Raw genomic sequence first — 19,878 nt, forward strand, 5'->3', positions numbered from 1 at the left:
TTTGGCTCCCCCCCCCCCCCAAATTGGTCCTAGACATACACTACATCACGGGTGCCCACACTTTTTCAACTCGCAAGCTACTTTTAAACATGCCGAGCCCCAGAGATTTACCAACATTTAAAATTCTAAACTCTGCTAAATCCTGATTGGGGGTGGGGGACAGTACAGGCGGCCAGGGATAAGTGGCCAGTACAGGTGGCCAGGCATTTGAGCTGCTAGTATAGGTAGCCAGGTATTGCTCCCTCCACCGACCACCCCTTTCCTCTGAAGCTGCCGCTCTCCTCCACACTGGGATTTCACTCGCTGGGGCTGCATGCCGGGCTCGGAGAGCTAACAGCGCTTTTGCTACGCCACAGCTCTCCTCTGCAATGCGGTCGCCGCTGATTTGAGGTCTCCGAACCCGGCAAGCAGCAACAGCGAGAAGGATCCCAGAGAGTGGAAGAGAGGCTGAGCGGCAGCTGGGGAGGAAGTGAGGCGGGCCTGTAAGGAAGTAGATAAAAAGGTCGGCCCCCGCTCTCCCTTTGCTTCCTCTGGTAGGCTGTGTGCTGCTCTGGGCAGCAATGCAGCATGATTAGATGGTACGCCGGCGCTGCACAGTCAGCGTTCAGCATACTATTTTCAAACGTGCTTCGATCTACCCAGTAGTCCTTTGCGATCTACTGGTAGATCGCAATCGATGCATTGGGCAGCTCTGGCATGCATACATACATACATACATACAGTGGAGGAAATAATTATTTGACCCCTCACTGATTTTGTAAGTTTGTCCAATGACAAAGAAATGAAAAGTCTCAGAACAGTATCATTTCAATGGTAGGTTTATTTTAACAGTGGCAGATAGCACATCAAAAGGAAAATCGAAAAAATAACCTTAAATAAAAGATAGCAACTGATTTGCATTTCATTGAGTGAAATAAGTTTTTGAACCCCTACCAACCATTAAGAGTTCTGGCTCCCACAGAGTGGTTAGACACTTCTACTCAATTAGTCACCCTCATTAAGGACACCTGTCTTAACTAGTCACCTGTATAAAAGACACCTGTCCACAGGATCAATCAATCAAGCAGACTCCAAACTCTCCAACATGGGAAAGACCAAAGAGCTGTCCAAGGATGTCAGACAAAATTGTAGACCTGCACAAGGCTGGAATGGGCTACAAAATCATTAGCAAGAAGCTGGGAGAGAAGGTGACAACTGTTGGTGCGATTGTTCGAAAATGGAAGGAGCACAAAATGACCATCAATCGACCTCGCTCTGGGGCTCCACGCAAGATCTCACCTCGTGGGGTGTCAGTGGTTCTGAGAAAGGTGAAAAAGCATCCTAGAACTACATGGGAGGAGTTAGTGAATGACCTCAAATTAGCAGGGACCACAGTCACCAAGAAAACCATTGGAAACACATTACACCGCAATGGATTAAAATCCTGCAGGGCTCGCAAGGTCCTCCTGCTCAAGAAGGCACATGTGCAGGCCCGTCTGAAGTTTGCCAATGAACACCTGAATGATTCTGTGAGTGACTGGGAGAAGGTGCTGTGGTCTGATGAGACCAAAATGGCATTAACTCAACTCGCTGTGTTTGGAGGAAGAAAAATGCTGCCTATGACCCCCAAAACACCGTCAAGCATGGGGGTGGAAAAATTTTGCTTTGGGGGTGTTTTTCTGCTAAGGGCACAGGACAACGTAATCGCATTAACGGGAAAATGGACGGAGCTATGGACGGAGCTATGTATCGTGAAATCCTGAACGACAACCTCCTTCCCTCTGCCAGGAAACTGAAAATAGGTCGTGGATGGGTGTTCCAGCATGACAATGACCCAAAACAATACAGCAAAGGCAACAAAGGAGTGGCTCAAGAAGAAGCACATTAAGGTAATGGAGTGGCCTAGTCAGTCTCCGGACCTTAATCCAATAGAAAACCTATGGAGGGAGCTCAAGCTCAGAGTTGCACAGACAGCCTCGAAACCTTAGGGATTTAGAGATGATCTGCAAAGAGGAGTGGACCAACACTCCTCCTAAAATGTGTGCAAACTTGGTCATCAATTACAAGAAACGTTTGACCTCTGTGCTTGCAAACAAGGGTTTTTCCACTAAGTATTAAGTCTTTTATTGTTAGAGGGTTCAAAAACTTATTTCACTCAATGAAATGCAAATCAGTTGCTATCTTTTATTTAAGGTTATTTTTTCGATTTTCCTTTTGATGTGCTATCTGCCACTGCTAAAATAAACCTACCATTGAAATGATACTGCTCTGAGACTTTTCATTTCTAGGTCATTGGACAAACTTACAAAACCAGTAAAGGGTTAAATAATAATTTCCTCCACTATACATACATACATACATACATACATACATACATACATACATACATACATACATACATACATGGCTGTGGTAGGGATTAGAATGTGAGCTCCCTTGAGTTACAATGTAAGTACTGCACAGTACTGCGGAAGATGTCGGTGCTATATAATCAGTTGAAGCTTCATAACGTTAAAATAAGTCTCTGCACTCTTTTCCCTACAAAATCCTAGATAACACTAGTTCTCTCTGAGCTGATAAAAATGGTATACAATTGTAACAGAATGAAAGCAAAGCACTCGTTCCCCTAGGGCAGGGGTAGGGAACCTGTGGCTCTTTGATGGCCACATCTGGCTCGCATACAAATTCATAGGGGTTGACTCGCTAAGCTACACTGCTCAAGTAGCGCAGCTTAGTGTGGCAGCGCAAGTAACTTTTTTTGTTGGCACGCTACTGCTTTAGCATGCACTCCTAACTTACTCGCACTCCCCCCAAAAGGAACAACCGCTGCTCCAATTGTCCCACTCTGGACCCTGTCCGGTCCAGTGACTTTGTAGGATGAGATCCCTGCACTTTGGCCCAATACCTACAGGGCAAAGTGCAGGGATCTCGTCCTACAAAGTGAATCAACCCTCAAGTCAGCTAGCTAATTGTACAAGCAGTTAGTATTTCTCCTCTCTGGCTCTCGGGGAAATTGCTAATGTTGCTGAAACCCAAGAGAAGCTGAAGATGTTTCTGACACTGTGTGCCGCTGCCTGGTGGATCAACTGTATACATATCACCATGGCAACAGGGACGTGAGCCCTACTGTTCCAGTTTGAAACATACTGTATGGCTCTCGCTGAATTCCATTTTAAAATGTATGGTGTTTATTGCTCTCAGCCAAAAAGGTTCCCGACCCCTGCCCTAGGGAATTTAGTGGCAAGCCTAGTGAATTAACAAGTGAAAAATAAAACCTTTTAGGAGCAGACAAATGTAACAATTAGGTAGTGTATACAATGGCCTCTATTCATAAAGCATTACCTCATGCAGTAATGCTGAAAACAGCAGACTTTCCTGAGCACTTAGCAATGTGTCAATTCATAAAGGCTGTTACCGCATGAAAAGCTGACATTACCGACCAGGGAGATAAATTACCGACTTGGCTGTAGTTACCTCCAACACATGTTAGTAAATTGTCAGCAAATGTCAATTCATAAAGCCTGCAACAAGCTGTAAGCCTGAGGATAGTTACCGACACCTCTGATTAAAGCAGAGTGCAGAGCGCCGAAGTCTGAGTCATCAGTGCAGAGCGCCGAAGTCTGAGTCATCAGTGCAGAGCGCCGAAGTCTGAGTCATCAGTGCAGAGCGCCGAAGTCTGAGTCATCAGTGCAGAGCGCCGAAGTCTGAGTCATCAGTGCAGAGCGCCGAAGTCTGAGTCATTTGAGCGAGTCATTTGTGCAGGGCAGAAGAGAATCGCCACATTTCTCTACTCTACCTCAATGGGCTGCGGTAATTTACCAACCTTCAACGGCAGCTGGGGAAATCTTTATGAATTATCACACAGACTGGGAAAGTACCGAGTGCGGTATTTTCCTGACTATTTTTATCGCGCTTTTTATGAATTGAGGCCATAGTGTTACTAATACATTATCAAAACAAAATAACTGTTTAAACAGGAGAGATAGACAAATAAAATGTGTGGGTTTAATGTACAATAGGACTTTTTACATTAAAGCTATAATGTACGAAAGTGGATAAATTGTATTTTTTTTCACTTTCCCTATTTTCATTTTAAAATGCATAGAAAAGAAGGTAACTTCTGAACCTCTATGCCACAAAAAGCCTAATTTGTCCTGAAAAAAAATAAATAGATCATTTAGTTGTGATAGTGATTGCGAAAGTAATCAGAACGGAGCTGAACTGTGAAAATGACCTGGGACGCGAAGTGGATAAATAATAAAATGTATGGTTTAAACCATTTGCAAATTGCTTACATTTGTGTATTGACATATCACAATGTCACATTTGTTTTAAATCTCCATTAACCACCCTGGCGTTCTGATTAAATCGCCAGGGTGGCTGCGGGAGGGTTTTTTTTAAATAAAAAAAAACTATTTCATGCAGCCAACTGAAAGTTGGCTGCATGAAAGCCCACTAGAGGGCGCTCCGGAGGCGATCTTCCGATCGCCTCCGGCGCCCAGAATAAACAAGGAAGGCCGCAATGAGCGGCCTTCCTTGTTTTGCTTATATCGTCGCCATAGCGACGAGCGGAGTGACGTCATCGACGTCAGCCGACGTCCTGACGTCAGCCGCCTTCGATCCAGCCCTTAGCGCTGGCCGGAACTTTTTGTTCCGGCTACGCTGGGCTCAGGCGGCTGGGGGGACCCTCTTTCGCCGCTGCTCGCGGCGGATCGCCGCAGAGCGGCGGCGATCAGGCAGCACACGCGGCTGGCAAAGTGCCGGCTGCGTGTGCTGCTTTTTATTTGACAAAAATCGGCCCAGCAGGGCCTGAGCGGCAGCCTCTGGCGGTGTTGGACGAGCTGAGCTCGTCCAGACCGCTCAGCAGGTTAAAGACAGGTTTGCTTTAACCCATCTTATAAGCCTAAGCAGCTTTACCCTATAAAAAGAAGCACAGTAGCTAACTAAGTCATTAGCACTCTGGTTTAAATCAAAGCCGGGATACAATCTGCAGTGTTTGACCTTTCACTGTTTGTGTGGGTTTCCTCCTTGTACTCTGTCTTCCTTCCTCATTCCAAGAAAATAAACATACCAGTAGGTTAATTTGCATCCCCCTATCCAACCCTAAGCTGGTGGAAGTATTTTGGCGATTTGCTAATGACCTATTGTGAGCCCTTTCAAGGTAATCAGTGATGGGTCTTGTTCAATGTACCCTGTAAAGAGCAAAATACACTTAATCTTCCATATTGTACTCTACTGCAGAATATTTTGGCACGTTATAAAACTCTCAACTCGTCAGTCAAGTCATAAAGCCAGCCAGGTAATACAAGTTAACAGAATATCCTGAGCTGTTTGGGTATTCTGTTGTACTGGTCCAAGCCCATCCCAACAATCTGAAATAGGCATTCTGTATGTTGGGTTGATGTAGCTCTGTAAATTTTATAAGCTATAGGCTTGCTATATAGCAGCAGTTCTGGATGTGAGCCCGGCTTCAGGGGAATAAAGAGATCATTTTCTTATACAGCAGTGATGCATTGTAGGAAACCAGTTGCATACTTCAAGCTGATCGCAAATGCCTTCTGTTTTAAGAAGGCAAACTACACTAATACAAATTAATAATGCAAACAGTTTGTGCACTTGTTTTTTTTTTTTTGTTGTTGCAAATTCCATGTAAGCATTAAAAACCAGCCTGAAGTACAGCTTTAAATGATTTTGTATGCATGTCTGCAACATGGTACTGGGCACCACAGCGAAGTACTGTTGGGACAAATGCCAGGTGGTTCTGTTACAAAGTCAGCTGACATTTGGTGTATTCAGCAAGAGAAGCGACCTTATGCTGAGCTGCTCATTAGAACTGTAGGAATTTTTCATTGGGCCTATAATGGAAGATGGAATTAGATACAAAATGGAGGTTGGGGAAAAACACTCAAGGTTTAAAGGTCTCACAATTCCAGGGCTGTGGAGTCGGTACAAAAATCCTCCGACTCCGACTCCTCAGTTTAGGATGACTCTGACTCCTCTAATTTGCATATTACAATCTTGATTGAAAGTATGTAACATGAAATTCGTCTCTTAACTGCCAACGCTTAGGAATTTTACAAGACAACTGAAGCGAGAAGGATATGGAGACTACTATATTTATTCCCTTTAGTCATAGACTGAAACTAGTCCTTGGTAAGAGTACTTGTAAAAGGTACAGACCGGAAAAAAGAACATCTATCAGGCCCTAGGCAATGTAACTGTGGGTACATGTAAGAATGATGTGCAGGTACTCTGCAGGGGAATAACGGGATTTTTCCTCTATTACACATTCTCCATGCACAATCTGAACCAGGTTTATGGGTGACAGACAACACCTCTGTTCAATGTGCACAACATTCTCAGTGGATTCCCTGCAGCTCTGTGGAGAGCGCATATGTAGAGTATAGTACTACTGTGTAACAAAGTAAACCTGGGGCAGATGAAATTAAAGTTTTTTTTTTTTTTTTTTTTTTTTTTTTTTTTTTATACATACCTGGGGCTTCCTTCAGCACCCTTCAGGATAATCAGTCCCTCGTTGTTCTCCTCCGCCACCTGGATGCTCTATGAGTCAAGGTACTTGAGCCAGTCTGGTGTAGTGCTCATGCACACACTCCGCCGCCGGGAGCATACTACACCTGTGCAGCACTATTGCGCAAATGCAGAATGCTCCTGGCTGTGGAAGCGGCATGCGCCGGACTGCGCTGACTGGCTGAATTACCAGGACTCGTAGCAGAAGATCCAGGTGGTGGAGGTGGACAGTGAGGGACTGATTAGCCTGAAGGGGGCTGGAGGAAGCCACAGGTATGTATAAAACTTTTCTTTTCATCCGTCTCAGGTACCCTTTAATTCGTAGTCACCAAACCAAATTTGAACATATCAAATTTTATTTAATGAGCAAAGAGCTTGCTTACATTTGCATAAATCAGAATCAACGCAGAATTATTTCCATCTCATTGACCATCTCTATTAGTGACACGGCTACACATAAGGCTTTATTCTTACAGCATAGATGTTTAGTATATATGTTACGGCCAGAACCCGAAGTTTGGCCAGAACTAGAAGTGGCCGGCCACTTCGGGTTCTGGCCGGCCAATGTGCGAACTGGCCGCTGCGCTGCGGCCAATGTGAGAAATGCAACAATTCCTGTAAAGTTAATGGGATGTTGTGGCCGCAGCGCAGCGGGCAAATGTATCACACATCTTTACTTTATTCAATGACATTAAGCCGACCGGCTTTTTCCCCGCTTTCTCTCTTCCCCCTCGCCTCTCTCTCCTCCCCCCCGCCTCTCTCTCTTCCTTCTCTTATGGGCAGCCGGGCGGGGGACACGCGTGTCCAGGAGAGTCGTTCGTCGCGGCAGGAGAGCAGAGCGGGGAGGCTGCAGACATCGCTTCTGCCAGCACCCGCTCTGCAAGAACGGCAGGATTCCCCTGCCGCGACGAACGACTCCGGAGGGACACGCGTGTCCCCCGCCCGGCTGCCCATAAGAGAAGAAGAGAGAGAGGCGGGGGGGAGGAGAGAGAGGCGGGGGGGGGGGAGGAGAGAGGCAGAGAAAAAGCCGGTCGGCTTAATGTCATTGAATAAAGTAAAGATGTGTGATACATTTGCCCGCTGCGCTGCGGCCACAACATCCCATTAACCTTACAGGAATTGTTGCATTTCTCACATTGGCCGCAGTGCAGCGGCCAGTTCGCACATTGGCCGGCCAGAACCCGAAGTGGCCGGCCACTTCTAGTTCTGGCCAAACTTCGGGTTCTGGCCGTAACATATATAAGAGATTCCTGTGTACACATCATATATATACAGTCACTATCAGATGTGTATCTGACTTTAAAAATACGGGGACTGCTTTATTGAAGCAGCACAAGTAACTCATTTTGATTGGTTTATTTCATTTTTGTGGACTAAGCACAGCTATTATTGTATGTAGACATTATGATTATTATCTGAGAAATGGAACATTTTATCATATTTTCTATTTTAATTACAGTTTAAATTCATTAGGAGTCAGTGCATTTTTTCCCGACTCCAGGCACCCAAAATTGCCCCGACTCCACAGCCCTGCACAATTCAACATCTTTGCTAATGTCCTTGGTCTAATTTTTTTTTTTTTTTTTTTTTTTTAGCTGTAGGTAGATTGTTACCTGCAGTAATCCTCACCAGGGACATATAATCCTAATGACAGCTGCTGAATGGTTGAGCCTTCATTTAATGGAAATTCCCTTATAAATCAGAGATAAAAACAAAGCATGTTTGGGCAAGGGCTGTAACTTGGGCTCATATCATCCAAAACTGCCTGAGCTGTGCTGTAGCCGGTCATGTGAAGTGAGGGTAGCCCACAACTACTTGGTATGTACTTTAATGATTGTTTAAGGACCTCTGTCATGAAAATATTTACATTTAAAATATATGTAAACATACACAGTTTCTTCCAGAGTAAAATGAGCCATAAATTACTTTTCTCCTATGTTGTCACTTACAGTAGGTAGTAGAAATCGGACAGAGCTGACAGGTTTTGGACTAGCCCATCTCCTCATGGGAGGTCCTCAGGGATTTCTTTATTTTCAAAAGCAAGTAGTGAATAGAAGTTGCTCCTTCCAACTGCTAACAGTGTACAAAGAGCAGGCACGCTGGCTGGCACCTTTTGTATAAATAATTTTTTTCAGGGAGTGTCTTTATAAAGAATAAAAGCCATACTGAGAATCCCGTATGGAGAGATGGAGTAGCCCAAAACCTGTAAATAAAGTCCGATTTCTACTACCTACTGTAAGTGATGACAAACTAAGAGAAACGTAATGTTTGGCTCATTTTACTCTGGAAGAAACCTACTACAGTACTTATTTGTATGTTTTGGCATGCATTTTAAATTTTAAGGTTTTTGTGACTGGTCCATTAAATGTTGTGGGCAAACCAAGCTTTGTTAGTGAAAAGGTCTGTTTTAAAATGCTGTCAATATATTCTTGCTTCGTTACTAGAAAATAAGCTTCTGCTTTGTGCTAAACTGTTACTATTTTGGACTATGCTAAAAATGCATATGGGTGTTAAACAATGCTGTTTTTTCTACTGTTGTAACTTCAGATTGCAGATTGCAAGCATTAACAGCAGTTGACAAAATGACAAATTGTCATGTATGCCGTAACAAGCAACTTGGGCTATGGATATTAATGCTCTGGAGGACATTTTCTATCGTAAACTTGGGGTCCTTTCACACTATGCACGTTGTGATCGCAGTGGTGGTGAAAAGTCGCATCTGCATTAGGAATATGATGTGAAGCTACAGTACATTAAAAGTATGTTCCCGCCACTGTAAGGCCTAGTGCACACCAAAACCGCTAGCAGATCCACAAAACTCTAGCGGTTTTGGGTGTGGATGACAGTTTAGTCCCAGTGCACACCAGGCTCCGCCGCATCAGCATCCGCATGGCTAATGTATCTCTATGGGCTGGTGCACACTGGCGCTTTGAGGTTTTTAGCAAACCGCAAACTTGCAGCAAGAGGCACGTTTGCGGCTTGCTTAAAACCTCAAACCGCCGGTGTGCACCAGCCCATAGAGATGCATTAGCCATGCGGATTTTCAGGCGGATGCGGCTGGCGGATCCGCCCAGTGTGCACTGGGCCAAAATGTGCACTTGTGTTGCGCGCACAACAGGCTGTTATTCTGACAAAACCACTGATTCTTTGATATGAACATACTATAGATATATTAATGTATCACAATTATGTTGCCTTTTGTGACTGAACATAAACATGGTGTGAAAAGACCCTTCTCCTCTTGGCTAGGTCTTATAAACGCAAGTATACCTAATGGTTCCAGGGCTCGGAGTTTGTTCTCCCAGTGTCTGTATGGGTTTCCTCCAGGCACTCTGGCTTCCTCCTACATCTCAAACTGAAGTTAGGGCTGGTTCAGACGGACATTTGTGCAGCGTTTACCGCCAGCGTTCGGGGCTTGGCGTTAAACGCTCCCATTCAAGTGAATGGGAGCGTTTGTACCAAGCTTTTACTCGCGTTTACACGAATGCGGCGTTCGGGTCCCGATTTTCACTGGCGTTCAAGGAGCCCCTGGAAGCTACATGTTGCTTCCAGGGGCGGTTAACTGCGACGGGTACTGTTCCCCTAGGGGAAGAAAAACGCGGCCGCATCCGAACGCAATGCGAACGCTGCTGAAAGCCCGAACGCATTGCCGCCGCGACGCCAACGAACGCGACGCCTCCAAACGTCCGTCTGAACCAGCCCTTAATTGGCTTCCCCCAAATTGGCCCTAGAGTACAATACATAGACATATGACTGTTTTAGGGATTAGATCGTGAGCTCCTCTGAGGGACAGCTAAGTGACAAGACGATATACTCTGTACATTGCTGCAGCAGATGTAAGTGCTATATAAATGCTAAATACATTGTGCTGCCCAGTAAATCTTTTATACTTTTCGATTTTTAGTTTTCTATAATGAGCAACAAAATTGATATGTGGGATGGAAGGTCTCACTTACCAAGAAAGGTTAGATAAACTGGGTTTATTTAGTCTAGAAAAAGACTCCTTAGAGGGGATCTAATTAACATGTATAAATACATCAGAGGGCAATATAAAAGCATGGCGTATGAGCTTTGTCCCTAGGCCTTCTCAAAGGACTAGAGGACATGATCTGCGCATGAAGGAAAAACGTTTTAGCCATTTATTTAGGAAAGGGTTTTTTACAGTAAGAGTGATTAAGATGTGGAATGCATTGCCACAGGAAGTAGTTATGGCAAACTCTATACCTGCATTTAAAGGGGGCTTAGATGCTTTCCTTGCGTTGAAAGACATCCATGGCTACAATTACTAGGTAATGCCTAATGATGTTGATCCAGGGATTTTACCTGATTGCCATCTGGAGTCTGGAAGGAATTTTTTCCCTTTTGAGGCTAATTGGACCATGCCTTGTAAGGGTTTTTTGCCTTCCTCTGGATCAACAGGGATAAGTGAGGGAGCAGGCTGGTTTTGTACATTGTTCTCTGGTTGAACTAGATGGACGTATGTTTTTTTTTTTTCCAACCCAAATAACTATGCAACGATGTAAGAGCGTTTTGCATCCCAGAAAACACCCATTCATGGGTCAGATCACTAATTTGGTGTCCTTTTTGTTTAACTACATTCTCTATTCATGTTCACACTGGAACCAAAGCCATATTGTTGTCCATATTTGCTGGTGTAACTAAACATAGTCTCTTGCATTCTATTATGTCAAACATGGGCGTAAATCAACCTGGCGGCTTTGGTGCGCCATCCTTCTCCCTCCCAAGTGCAGCCAAATGGCAAAAAACCCTCCCCTTTCGCTTACAAAACTATCCCCGTCACCTCCTGCCATGTAGAGTAGAGGGAGCATGTGTAATTTTTTTCCTGCTTCCAGACGCTGCTTCACAGCAGAACACTCTGCTGCCATTTGAGGTGAACCGCATGGAGTTTGGGGATCAAGGTGGGCCCATGCTATCATTTTGCAGGATGGCCCTATTATGTCTAGTTGCGCCCCTGATGCCAAACCTCAAAATTGATGGCCACATTATTAGTCTTAGTTGATGGTCTCACTGTAATTCAGAATTCATGTTGGTGGTCTCACTAATCTTTCAGAATTCATGTTAGAATTTCTGTTCTAGGTGTGAAGAGGAACAAATCAACAATATAATGGACAAACTGTTTGTGGCATTTGGAGTAGAAATACTGAATAAGATCCCTGGGCGTGTTTCCACGGAAGTGGATGCCAGGTGCGTATTTATTCCATAGACTCAGGTCTGACTCTGGTGTCTATAGCTGGTGTCCCATCTCCAATCTCTGAGGGCCGGCGTCACTTGTTTAGCACAGCTCTAACAGTGTAGAATAAGGTATAGTTTTTCAAAAAAATTGCTCCACTCATCCCAAAATTCTGGCCTGGATATATCCATGAGGGCTGGAGTTGGTAATCAGTACATGTACTATAATGACCTAGTCTGTTCCTGAAGTCTGTGCTGACATGCCACACAACCATTAACTTGGGCTTGGTCTGTTGATGCAGACTTGGGGAGTTGTAGCCGTTGCAAAGCTGGTGGGAATCATGCTACTACAATGTCAAATATGGCAAAATATATTTTGGGTGTTTGCTTTATTATAGTAAAAAATGTATACATATAGAGTACAACACAAATTCTAATAAAGCTAAAGTAAGATCAAATGTGGTTTAAGGCAATGACCAAAGCAATTATTGTAATGGAGCTTGTACTGTCAAAACTTATAGCCAGTTAGAGCTTTAGTTGTGCTCTTTTGGCCATTAGAGGATGCGATTTGTGTGCAGGCTGAATTTAAACACTCCCACCATTGCCAAGCAAGAGGCCACCTGAGTACATGTAAGAACACCTAATCTGCATAGTATGCTTATGAGACACAAGGTGCCAGTACAGTGCTGCCCATAATTTTTCATACCCATGGCAAATTTTGACTTGAAGTTACTTTTATTCAACCAGCGTAATTTTGATGGGAAATTACATAGGTGTCTTCCAAAAGATAAGACTGTACAAGAGGCATTAGTGTGGAATAACAATTCTCAGCTTTTATTTACATTTGAGCAAAAAGTGTCTTGTCCAAAATTATTCATACCCTTCTCAATAATCCATTGAAAAGCCTTTATTGCATATTACATCAATAAAACTCTTCCTATAATTGCAGACCAGCTTTTTGCATGTATCCATAGGTATTTTTGTCAGTTCACGCTGATCTTTAGCTTCCTCCACAGATTCTCAATTGAATTAAAGTCTGGACTCTGGCTGGGCCACTCCAAAACCTTAATGTTGTTGTCTGCTATTTCTTCACCACTTTTGCTGTGTTTGGTGTCATTGTCATGCTGAAATGTCCACCGGTGCCCAAGACCAAGTTTCTCTGCAGACAGCCTGATGTTTGTGATTAGGTTCCCTGGTCCATTGGCTGAAAAACGCCCCCAAAGCATTAGGTTCCCACCACCAGGTTTGCCAGTGGGGGGGGGGGGATGTTTGGGTTGAAGGCTTCTCCTTTTTATGCCAAATTAAGGAAACCTCATTGTAACCAAACAATTCAATTTTTTTGTTTCATCTGACCATAACACAGAAGACCAGAAGTCTTCTTTGTCCAGATGAGCATTTGCAAGGGCCAAGTGAGCTTTTGTGTGCCTTATCTGGAGAAGTGGCATCCTTTTTGTTCTGCGTCTGTGGAACCCAGCAGTGTCTGTCTGCCTGCCTTGAGACATTGCCACCAGAAGAGCCCAGATTCAACCGGAATGGCCTTGGTGATGATCCGTGGATTATTTTTCACCTCTCACTATCCTCCTGGCCAGCACAGGTGTCACTTTTGGCTTTCAGCCATGTCCCCTGAGATTTTCCACAGTGCGGAACATCTTGTATTTGTTAATACTTTGCACTGTAGTCGTTGAAACTTAAACATTTCGAAATGGCCTTGTAGTCCCCTCCTGACTTGTGAGCAGCCACAATGCGCAGCTCCAGGTCCTCACTGAGCTCCTTTATCTTAGCCATGAATGTCCAAAAGCAAAGCATACCTGCCGGCCACAGAGGAGTCTTTGTGTCACACGGGGAGTCCAATGCGGTCAGAGGCCCATCACACCTCACATATAGTCCAAACAATCAGCAACGATCCCACAAGGACTCGACCCTCAAGTGAATTACAGCGAAATATTTATTTTTATATAGCGGTGTTACAGCACACTAAAAAGCACAACGTTTCGGGCAGAGGCCCTTTCTCAATGTGTGAATAATTTTGCACTGGACACTTTTTGCTCAAATGTAAATAAAAGCTGAGAAATGTTTTTGTGTTTTCCACAATAATGCCTCTTGTACTTCGTCTTATTATCTTTTGGAAGACACCTATGTCCTTTCCCGTCAGTTACTTGCTGGTTGAATAAAAGTAACAGTCAAAATTTGCCAGGGATATGAATAATTATGGGCAGCACTGTAGTTGTTGTTGTTCCAGGTTTGTCATATCTGTCAGCAAATTTGAGCTGGAGATTATAGTTAAAGTGAATGTTTACCATTTAAAAAATAAAAAAAAGCCAGATACTCACCTAAGGAGGGAAGGCTCGGCCCTAATGAGCCTTCCCTCTCCTCTCCCGGTGCCCGGTCCCGCGCAGGATCCCCCATGACAGTATTCGACCAGTTCGGTCAAATACTGCCACTTCCGCAGCCGAAAGGAGCTTTCGGAAGCCTTCGGGAGCACTCGGGCTCCCGAAGAAGGGTCTCTCCATACTACGCATGCGCGAGCGCCCTCTATGACGCACTCGCGTGTGCGTAGTATGGAGCGGCCCGTCTTCGGAAGCCCGAGTGCTCCCGAAGACCTCCGAAGTCCCCGCGGCGGCGGACGCAAACGGGGGAGCCAGCGCAGCACCGAGGGCACCGGGAGAGCAAAGGCTCATTAGGACCGAGCCTTCCCTCTCCTTAGGTGGGTATCTGACTCTTTTTTTTTTTTTTTTTTTTTTTTTTTTTTAAATGGTATCCACTGGCTTTAAGGTAGCCATTTATCTAGAGATGATGGGTAAATTCAACCAAGAGACAAATCTCTTAATCGAATCTGAGAGGGAGAGATCTGTCAGCAGCCCATACTCCGCAGGCCGATTCCCAATCAATTTCATGCTGAAATCTATCTGGAATCGGCCTTGTGATGCCTTACTGACTCTGTCCCCCTTTATGTCGTCCCCTGCCCCAGTGCTGCTTCCGGGATTCTCTGTACATTGCGCCATGTGGTTGCCTAGTAACGTGGCTGTGTCTGATGTCACACACTAGCCCTTAGTAGGCAACCACGTGGGGCGCACGTGTCTGCAGAACAGAGGAATCCTGGAGCCAGCAGAGTACAAGCAAAGGCCGCAGACAGGTAACGTATCACTTGCACCGAGGGGACATTTAACATTGGGGAGGGACAGCGCTGGGGGTTCCTTCACATTTGTTAATCGTCCCAAAATTGCACGCCTTTACCACTGAGCACTCTAAGTCCACCTAACATCTTGCAGCATGCGCAATCTACTAAGCCACCAATTTTGGGACCGAAATTGGTTGCATTGTCTGTCGGGCATGCACTTGGGGGCACAGGTTTTCATCCGAATCAATTATAAATCTAATTGGATGGTCGATTGGCTGCCAATTCGCCTGATGTATGGCTACCTTAGCATGCACATGTTTGAAACTGGGCTAAACAAACCCATTAACTGGTTATTAACTAGGACCTACTGGGTTTAATAAGCTGTATCAAATTGAACCAAGTAGTTGAGGATGGTCAAGATGCAGATAGTTGATACAGGATAAAGCAAACTTGTATGTAAAGTCATGCAGTTTGAAAATTATCAAATCAAACTCCACCTTTATGGGATTTGATTGGTCCATTTTTAAGCTGCATACAGACTTGACCTAATCCTGTATCTAACAAAATTTGTTTTAATGACCATACGTACCAGTGGTTAAAGTGGACCTGAACTTGAGCCAGACAGAAGGAAAACAGAGAAATGCACCCTGTATGTATTTAGAGAGTTTAGTCTATCCCTCCCCCCCCTCATTTGTGTCTAATCACAAATTGTAATTTGATCTTAATCCTGTGTCACATGACTACCACGGCACATAAGCTTATTTGAAAACACAGGCTGATAATGTCTGCTTCCATGAATCAGGAAGTAGAAACGTGCAGATTTATTTTAGGATTTGTATCAGCTGTAACAAATGTTTTTATTTAAAGGTGGTTATGCTGTTTTGTATCTTAGAGCAGAGAGGATATTCTGAATTCAGGTCTGCTTTAACAAGCTACTAGCTAATTGATGAGCCACTGTGATTAGTTCCAAATCAGGAGAAATTTTCAGGTTTGGATGGTAGCAGATGACCTTCAAATTAAACTATTAAACAGGTCATAGGAAACACCTGTTGTAGCAAGCAATATTTCCTCTAGTGATTAAGCTGATGCGACAAGCTAGGCAGCAGCCCCCCACCCACCCCTTTGCTCAGTATACAACTTTGCTATAAAAAAAGAACATATCTAAGTTGTCTGCTTATGTTGTGAAGGTAACTCATGCTCTTGTGTTGTAGGCTGTCCTTCGACAAGGATGGGATGGTGCAGCGAGCCAAGCGCATCATTGCACTTTACAAGGAAGCTGGAATTGACAAGGAGAGAATTCTGATTAAGCTGTCCTCTACCTGGGAAGGAATACAGGCTGGGAAGTAAGAATCCCAAATTTTAGTTCTTTAATCCCTTAGTTGATCTCCCTGGCAAGCTTTAAGTACAATCCTTGATGAATAAAGGAAGATACTAGTCAGCCTCATGGGGTGTCAGTTATTTTAATAAAGAAATGTATGTAGTGATGGTCATGTCTAGGAGAACTCATGGAAAAAGCATGCGATCAGTATGTCCAGGTGATAAGCATGCATGTCTCTGATTTGCAGTGATCACATGCTGCTTTAGCACATGATTATGACTAGCAAATCAATTAGCTGATCAAAGAAATCATGCTTCTCCGTGAGTTCTAGACATGATCATCACTAGATGTATGGATGATTTGTCTGGCAATGCAAGAACTAGGACAGCTCACTTGACTCTTCAATTCTTGGAAATGTCATTTTTGCAGTTTGTTAGCATTTCTCTGTGATGTCCCGCAGGGAGCTGGAAGAGAAGTACGGAATACACTGTAACATGACGCTGCTGTTCTCCTTTGCTCAGGCTGTGGCCTGTGCGGAAGCAGGTGTTACACTCATCTCTCCATTTGTGGGCAGAATATTGGACTGGCATGTAGCAAATTCTAACAAGAAAAGCTATGAACCTTCTGAAGACCCAGGTACTTGAAATTGTCAACATGTATGTTGTGGATATTTGTGTATTGGGTGAGGTTAAAATATCTTAAAACGAGCCTCTGCTGTAACATACTTGCAGGTTAGATCAATTTTAAAATGGTGGCTTTGATTTATAGATTAGAGGAACTTTATTTAATTTGCGAACTGTGTGCTGAAATGTTAAGATTTCCACAGGAATTGGTGTTAACTGAAGCTGTAGAAGCACTGGAAACAAGTTTAAACCACATGTGTGGAACGGGTCGGCACACCAACTAGTTTACAATCCCTGTCGTGGCTTATACTGTGCATGCTGGGGTTGACATCTGTATTCTGCAGTGGGAGTAAAGCTAATATAGTAAATTACATGATTGATCCGGGCCCCATCTTCTAAAATGTGGACACTTAAAGAGGCACTCCAGTGAAAATAATGTAACAAAGTGCTTAATTTTTACAATAATTATGTATAAATGATTTAGTCAGTGTTTGCCCATTGTAAAATCTTTCCTCTCCTTGATTTACATTCTGACATTTATCACATGGTGACATTTTTTACTGCTGTCAGGTGATGTCACTGGAAGGAGATGCTGTTCGCATTTTTGGCAGTTGGAAACAGCTGTTATTTCCCACAATGCAACAAGGCTCCAACAGTGTGTCAGTACCTCAGTGTTGTGAGGCGCTGACATCACACTGTGGGAGGGGCATCACCACAATATCAGCCATACAGATGATCAGTTTGAGAAAAGGAATAGATTTCTCATGGGAAAGGGGTATCAGCTACTGATTAGGATGAAATTAAATTCTTAGTGTACATTTAAAGAAAAACTGTAACCAACTGTTCTGTGTATCCCTGTTGGGGAGGTTTCTAGTTATCAGTGATCCTTAAAGGTGCTCTCAATAGTAAACAACCTTAATATTTTTTTTTTGTCTATACAGGTTTAGACTGGATCAATCAAATGCAGTTGCTGCCAATTTAGAGTGATGCAGTTAAAATCTGCATACAAATTACAGCAACATTTGTATCAACTTAGAAAAATGTGCAATTTTTTCATCTCTAGTGAATGTCACTATGCATGTTACAGGGCCAGAGTTAGGACACCTATGTTTACCTGGGTACTTCTGCGCAGTGTAGGTGACTAAGCATAAGAATGCATTCTTCTGTGAACTAAAACCCTGGCTTTTAATTTAGCTGTAGGGATAACAGTTGTGCCTGGATGAGTGAATCCGTGAATGCAATTGTTTGAACATTTGCATGTGAGTGTGCGAAGGGTTAATAGATTTTTGCTGTTTTCTAGCCACACCCCCTTTCAGCACCTCCCTTTCCCTAATAATTTATTTAATGTCCTAACTAGAGGCGATGTGCCTGGATATATGTATGTTTATTCTTCTCATTGACCCCTGTGGCTAGGGTCCAATTCGGTGCACTCCCCCCTTCCCCTGTTTGTTTGTCAGCATGCAGACAGCTTATGCTGGTGTATGCGCATGGTGCACATGGACACATAACATTAGCTCCCTTGTGCGATTGGTAAGATGCACTGTCTTTCCCAGGAGAGGAAGTTAGGATGTGTGCTCCTAATCCATTGATAGGTTTGATGCAATGAATGTGTTTGCATGTCTGCACTATGCATGTTACAGGACCAGAGTTAGGACACCTATGTTTACCTGGGTACTTCTGCGCAGTATAGGTGACTAAGCATAAGAATGCATTCTTCTGTGAACTAAAACCCTGGCTTTTAATTTAGCTGTAGGGATAACAGTTGTGCCTGGATGAGTGAATCTGTGAATGCAATTGTTTGAACATTTGCATGTGAGTGTGCGAAGGGTTAATAGATTTTTGCTAGTGAATGTCATGAGAGGAGGAAGTGATGAGTTCAGTGGGCCTGTAGAGTAAGAACCTTTCTTGGTGGTGCAGTGGGGATTGCTAGAAAGTGCCTGGGTGCATTTTCTACACAGTGCAGATTCACACTGCTGGATGTGTGAACAGTTAGTTGTTAGTTAAAATAGTTAAATTTGCTTTAATTCAGTGGTGAGCACTGTGCCACACAGCATCATGGGCCCTCACTGTCAGCATAAGAAGTAATGCCTGTCATTTTGTCAGTCCCTTGGTTGTCAAGAGGGCATTTCTAAAACTGCCATATGGATGGACACATTTGCAATTGACTATTGCTTCCCCACTACTGGCGGTTTAGGGCCACACTGTCTGCAAAAAGAGTTCTGATCTAGATTAGAACAGACTCAGAACAAAGCATGTTTATATCTTAATGCAGTGAATGGTCCCGACATCTGATCTCGTGCATCTATTGCCAGCTTAAAGAGAAACTCCGACCAAGAATTTAACTTTATCCCAATCAGTAGCTGATACCCCCTTTTACATGACCAATCTATTGCATTTCACAAACAGACCATCAGGGGGCCCTGTATGACTGATTTTGTGCTGAAACCCCTCCCACAAGAGGCTCTGGTACCGCGGTACTCTGGGCAAACTGCCACAATGTAACAATGTTCACAGACAGGAAATGGCTGTTTACAGCTGTCTGTTAAAGCCAGAACAGGTAGAAACGGCTACATAACCTGCCCACAGTAAAAATGTCACCATGTAATACATGTCAGAATGTGAATCTGGGAGAGGAAAGATTTTACAATGAGCAAACACTGACTAAATCATTTATACATAATTATGGTATAAATGAAGCACTTTTTTTATTACATTATTTTCACTGGAGTTCCTCTTTAAAGAACAAGCGACACCCATGCTAACCTAGAAATAAACACACATATAAGTAGATAAATACTTCTACTTAACAGATGTATTGTGCTATCCACGTAATGATTCCTGTGAATTTTATAAAGGAAAACCAGAAAATCCTATTCTAGGCAGTGGCCATCTTGCCAAGCTAATGATGACATCATATTCTCCTTGACTTTTTTTTTCCCTTCCCCCTTCTCTTGCTCATTGTGTAATCTTTAGCTGCCCTCCTCCCAGAGCCTTCAGACACTCCCACTGAGGTGTATACTAACTGCAGTCTATTTTTTTATTTACACATCCAATCACTGAGTCATCTCAGCCTTGCTTGTAAATACAAGTAATAAGAGGGTGTTTCTGATAAGCAGCTAGGA

The 19,878-nt window shown here is 43.7% G+C and overlaps 1 protein-coding gene across 1 annotated transcript in view; it reads left to right on the forward strand.

The window, feature by feature from the left end:
- The window catches only part of TALDO1 (transaldolase 1), an 83,176-nt gene that overhangs the window by 49,959 nt on the left and 13,339 nt on the right, over window positions 1-19,878 (forward strand). Inside the window, exons 3-5 of the mRNA XM_068261679.1 lie at window positions 11,605-11,712; window positions 16,027-16,158; window positions 16,594-16,769. Of these exons, the coding sequence (XP_068117780.1) occupies window positions 11,605-11,712; window positions 16,027-16,158; window positions 16,594-16,769 (416 nt within the window). The remainder of the gene's footprint in view (window positions 1-11,604; window positions 11,713-16,026; window positions 16,159-16,593; window positions 16,770-19,878) is intronic.

This window comes from Hyperolius riggenbachi, chromosome 11, assembly GCF_040937935.1.
Source record: "Hyperolius riggenbachi isolate aHypRig1 chromosome 11, aHypRig1.pri, whole genome shotgun sequence".
NCBI lineage: Eukaryota > Metazoa > Chordata > Amphibia > Anura > Hyperoliidae > Hyperolius > Hyperolius riggenbachi.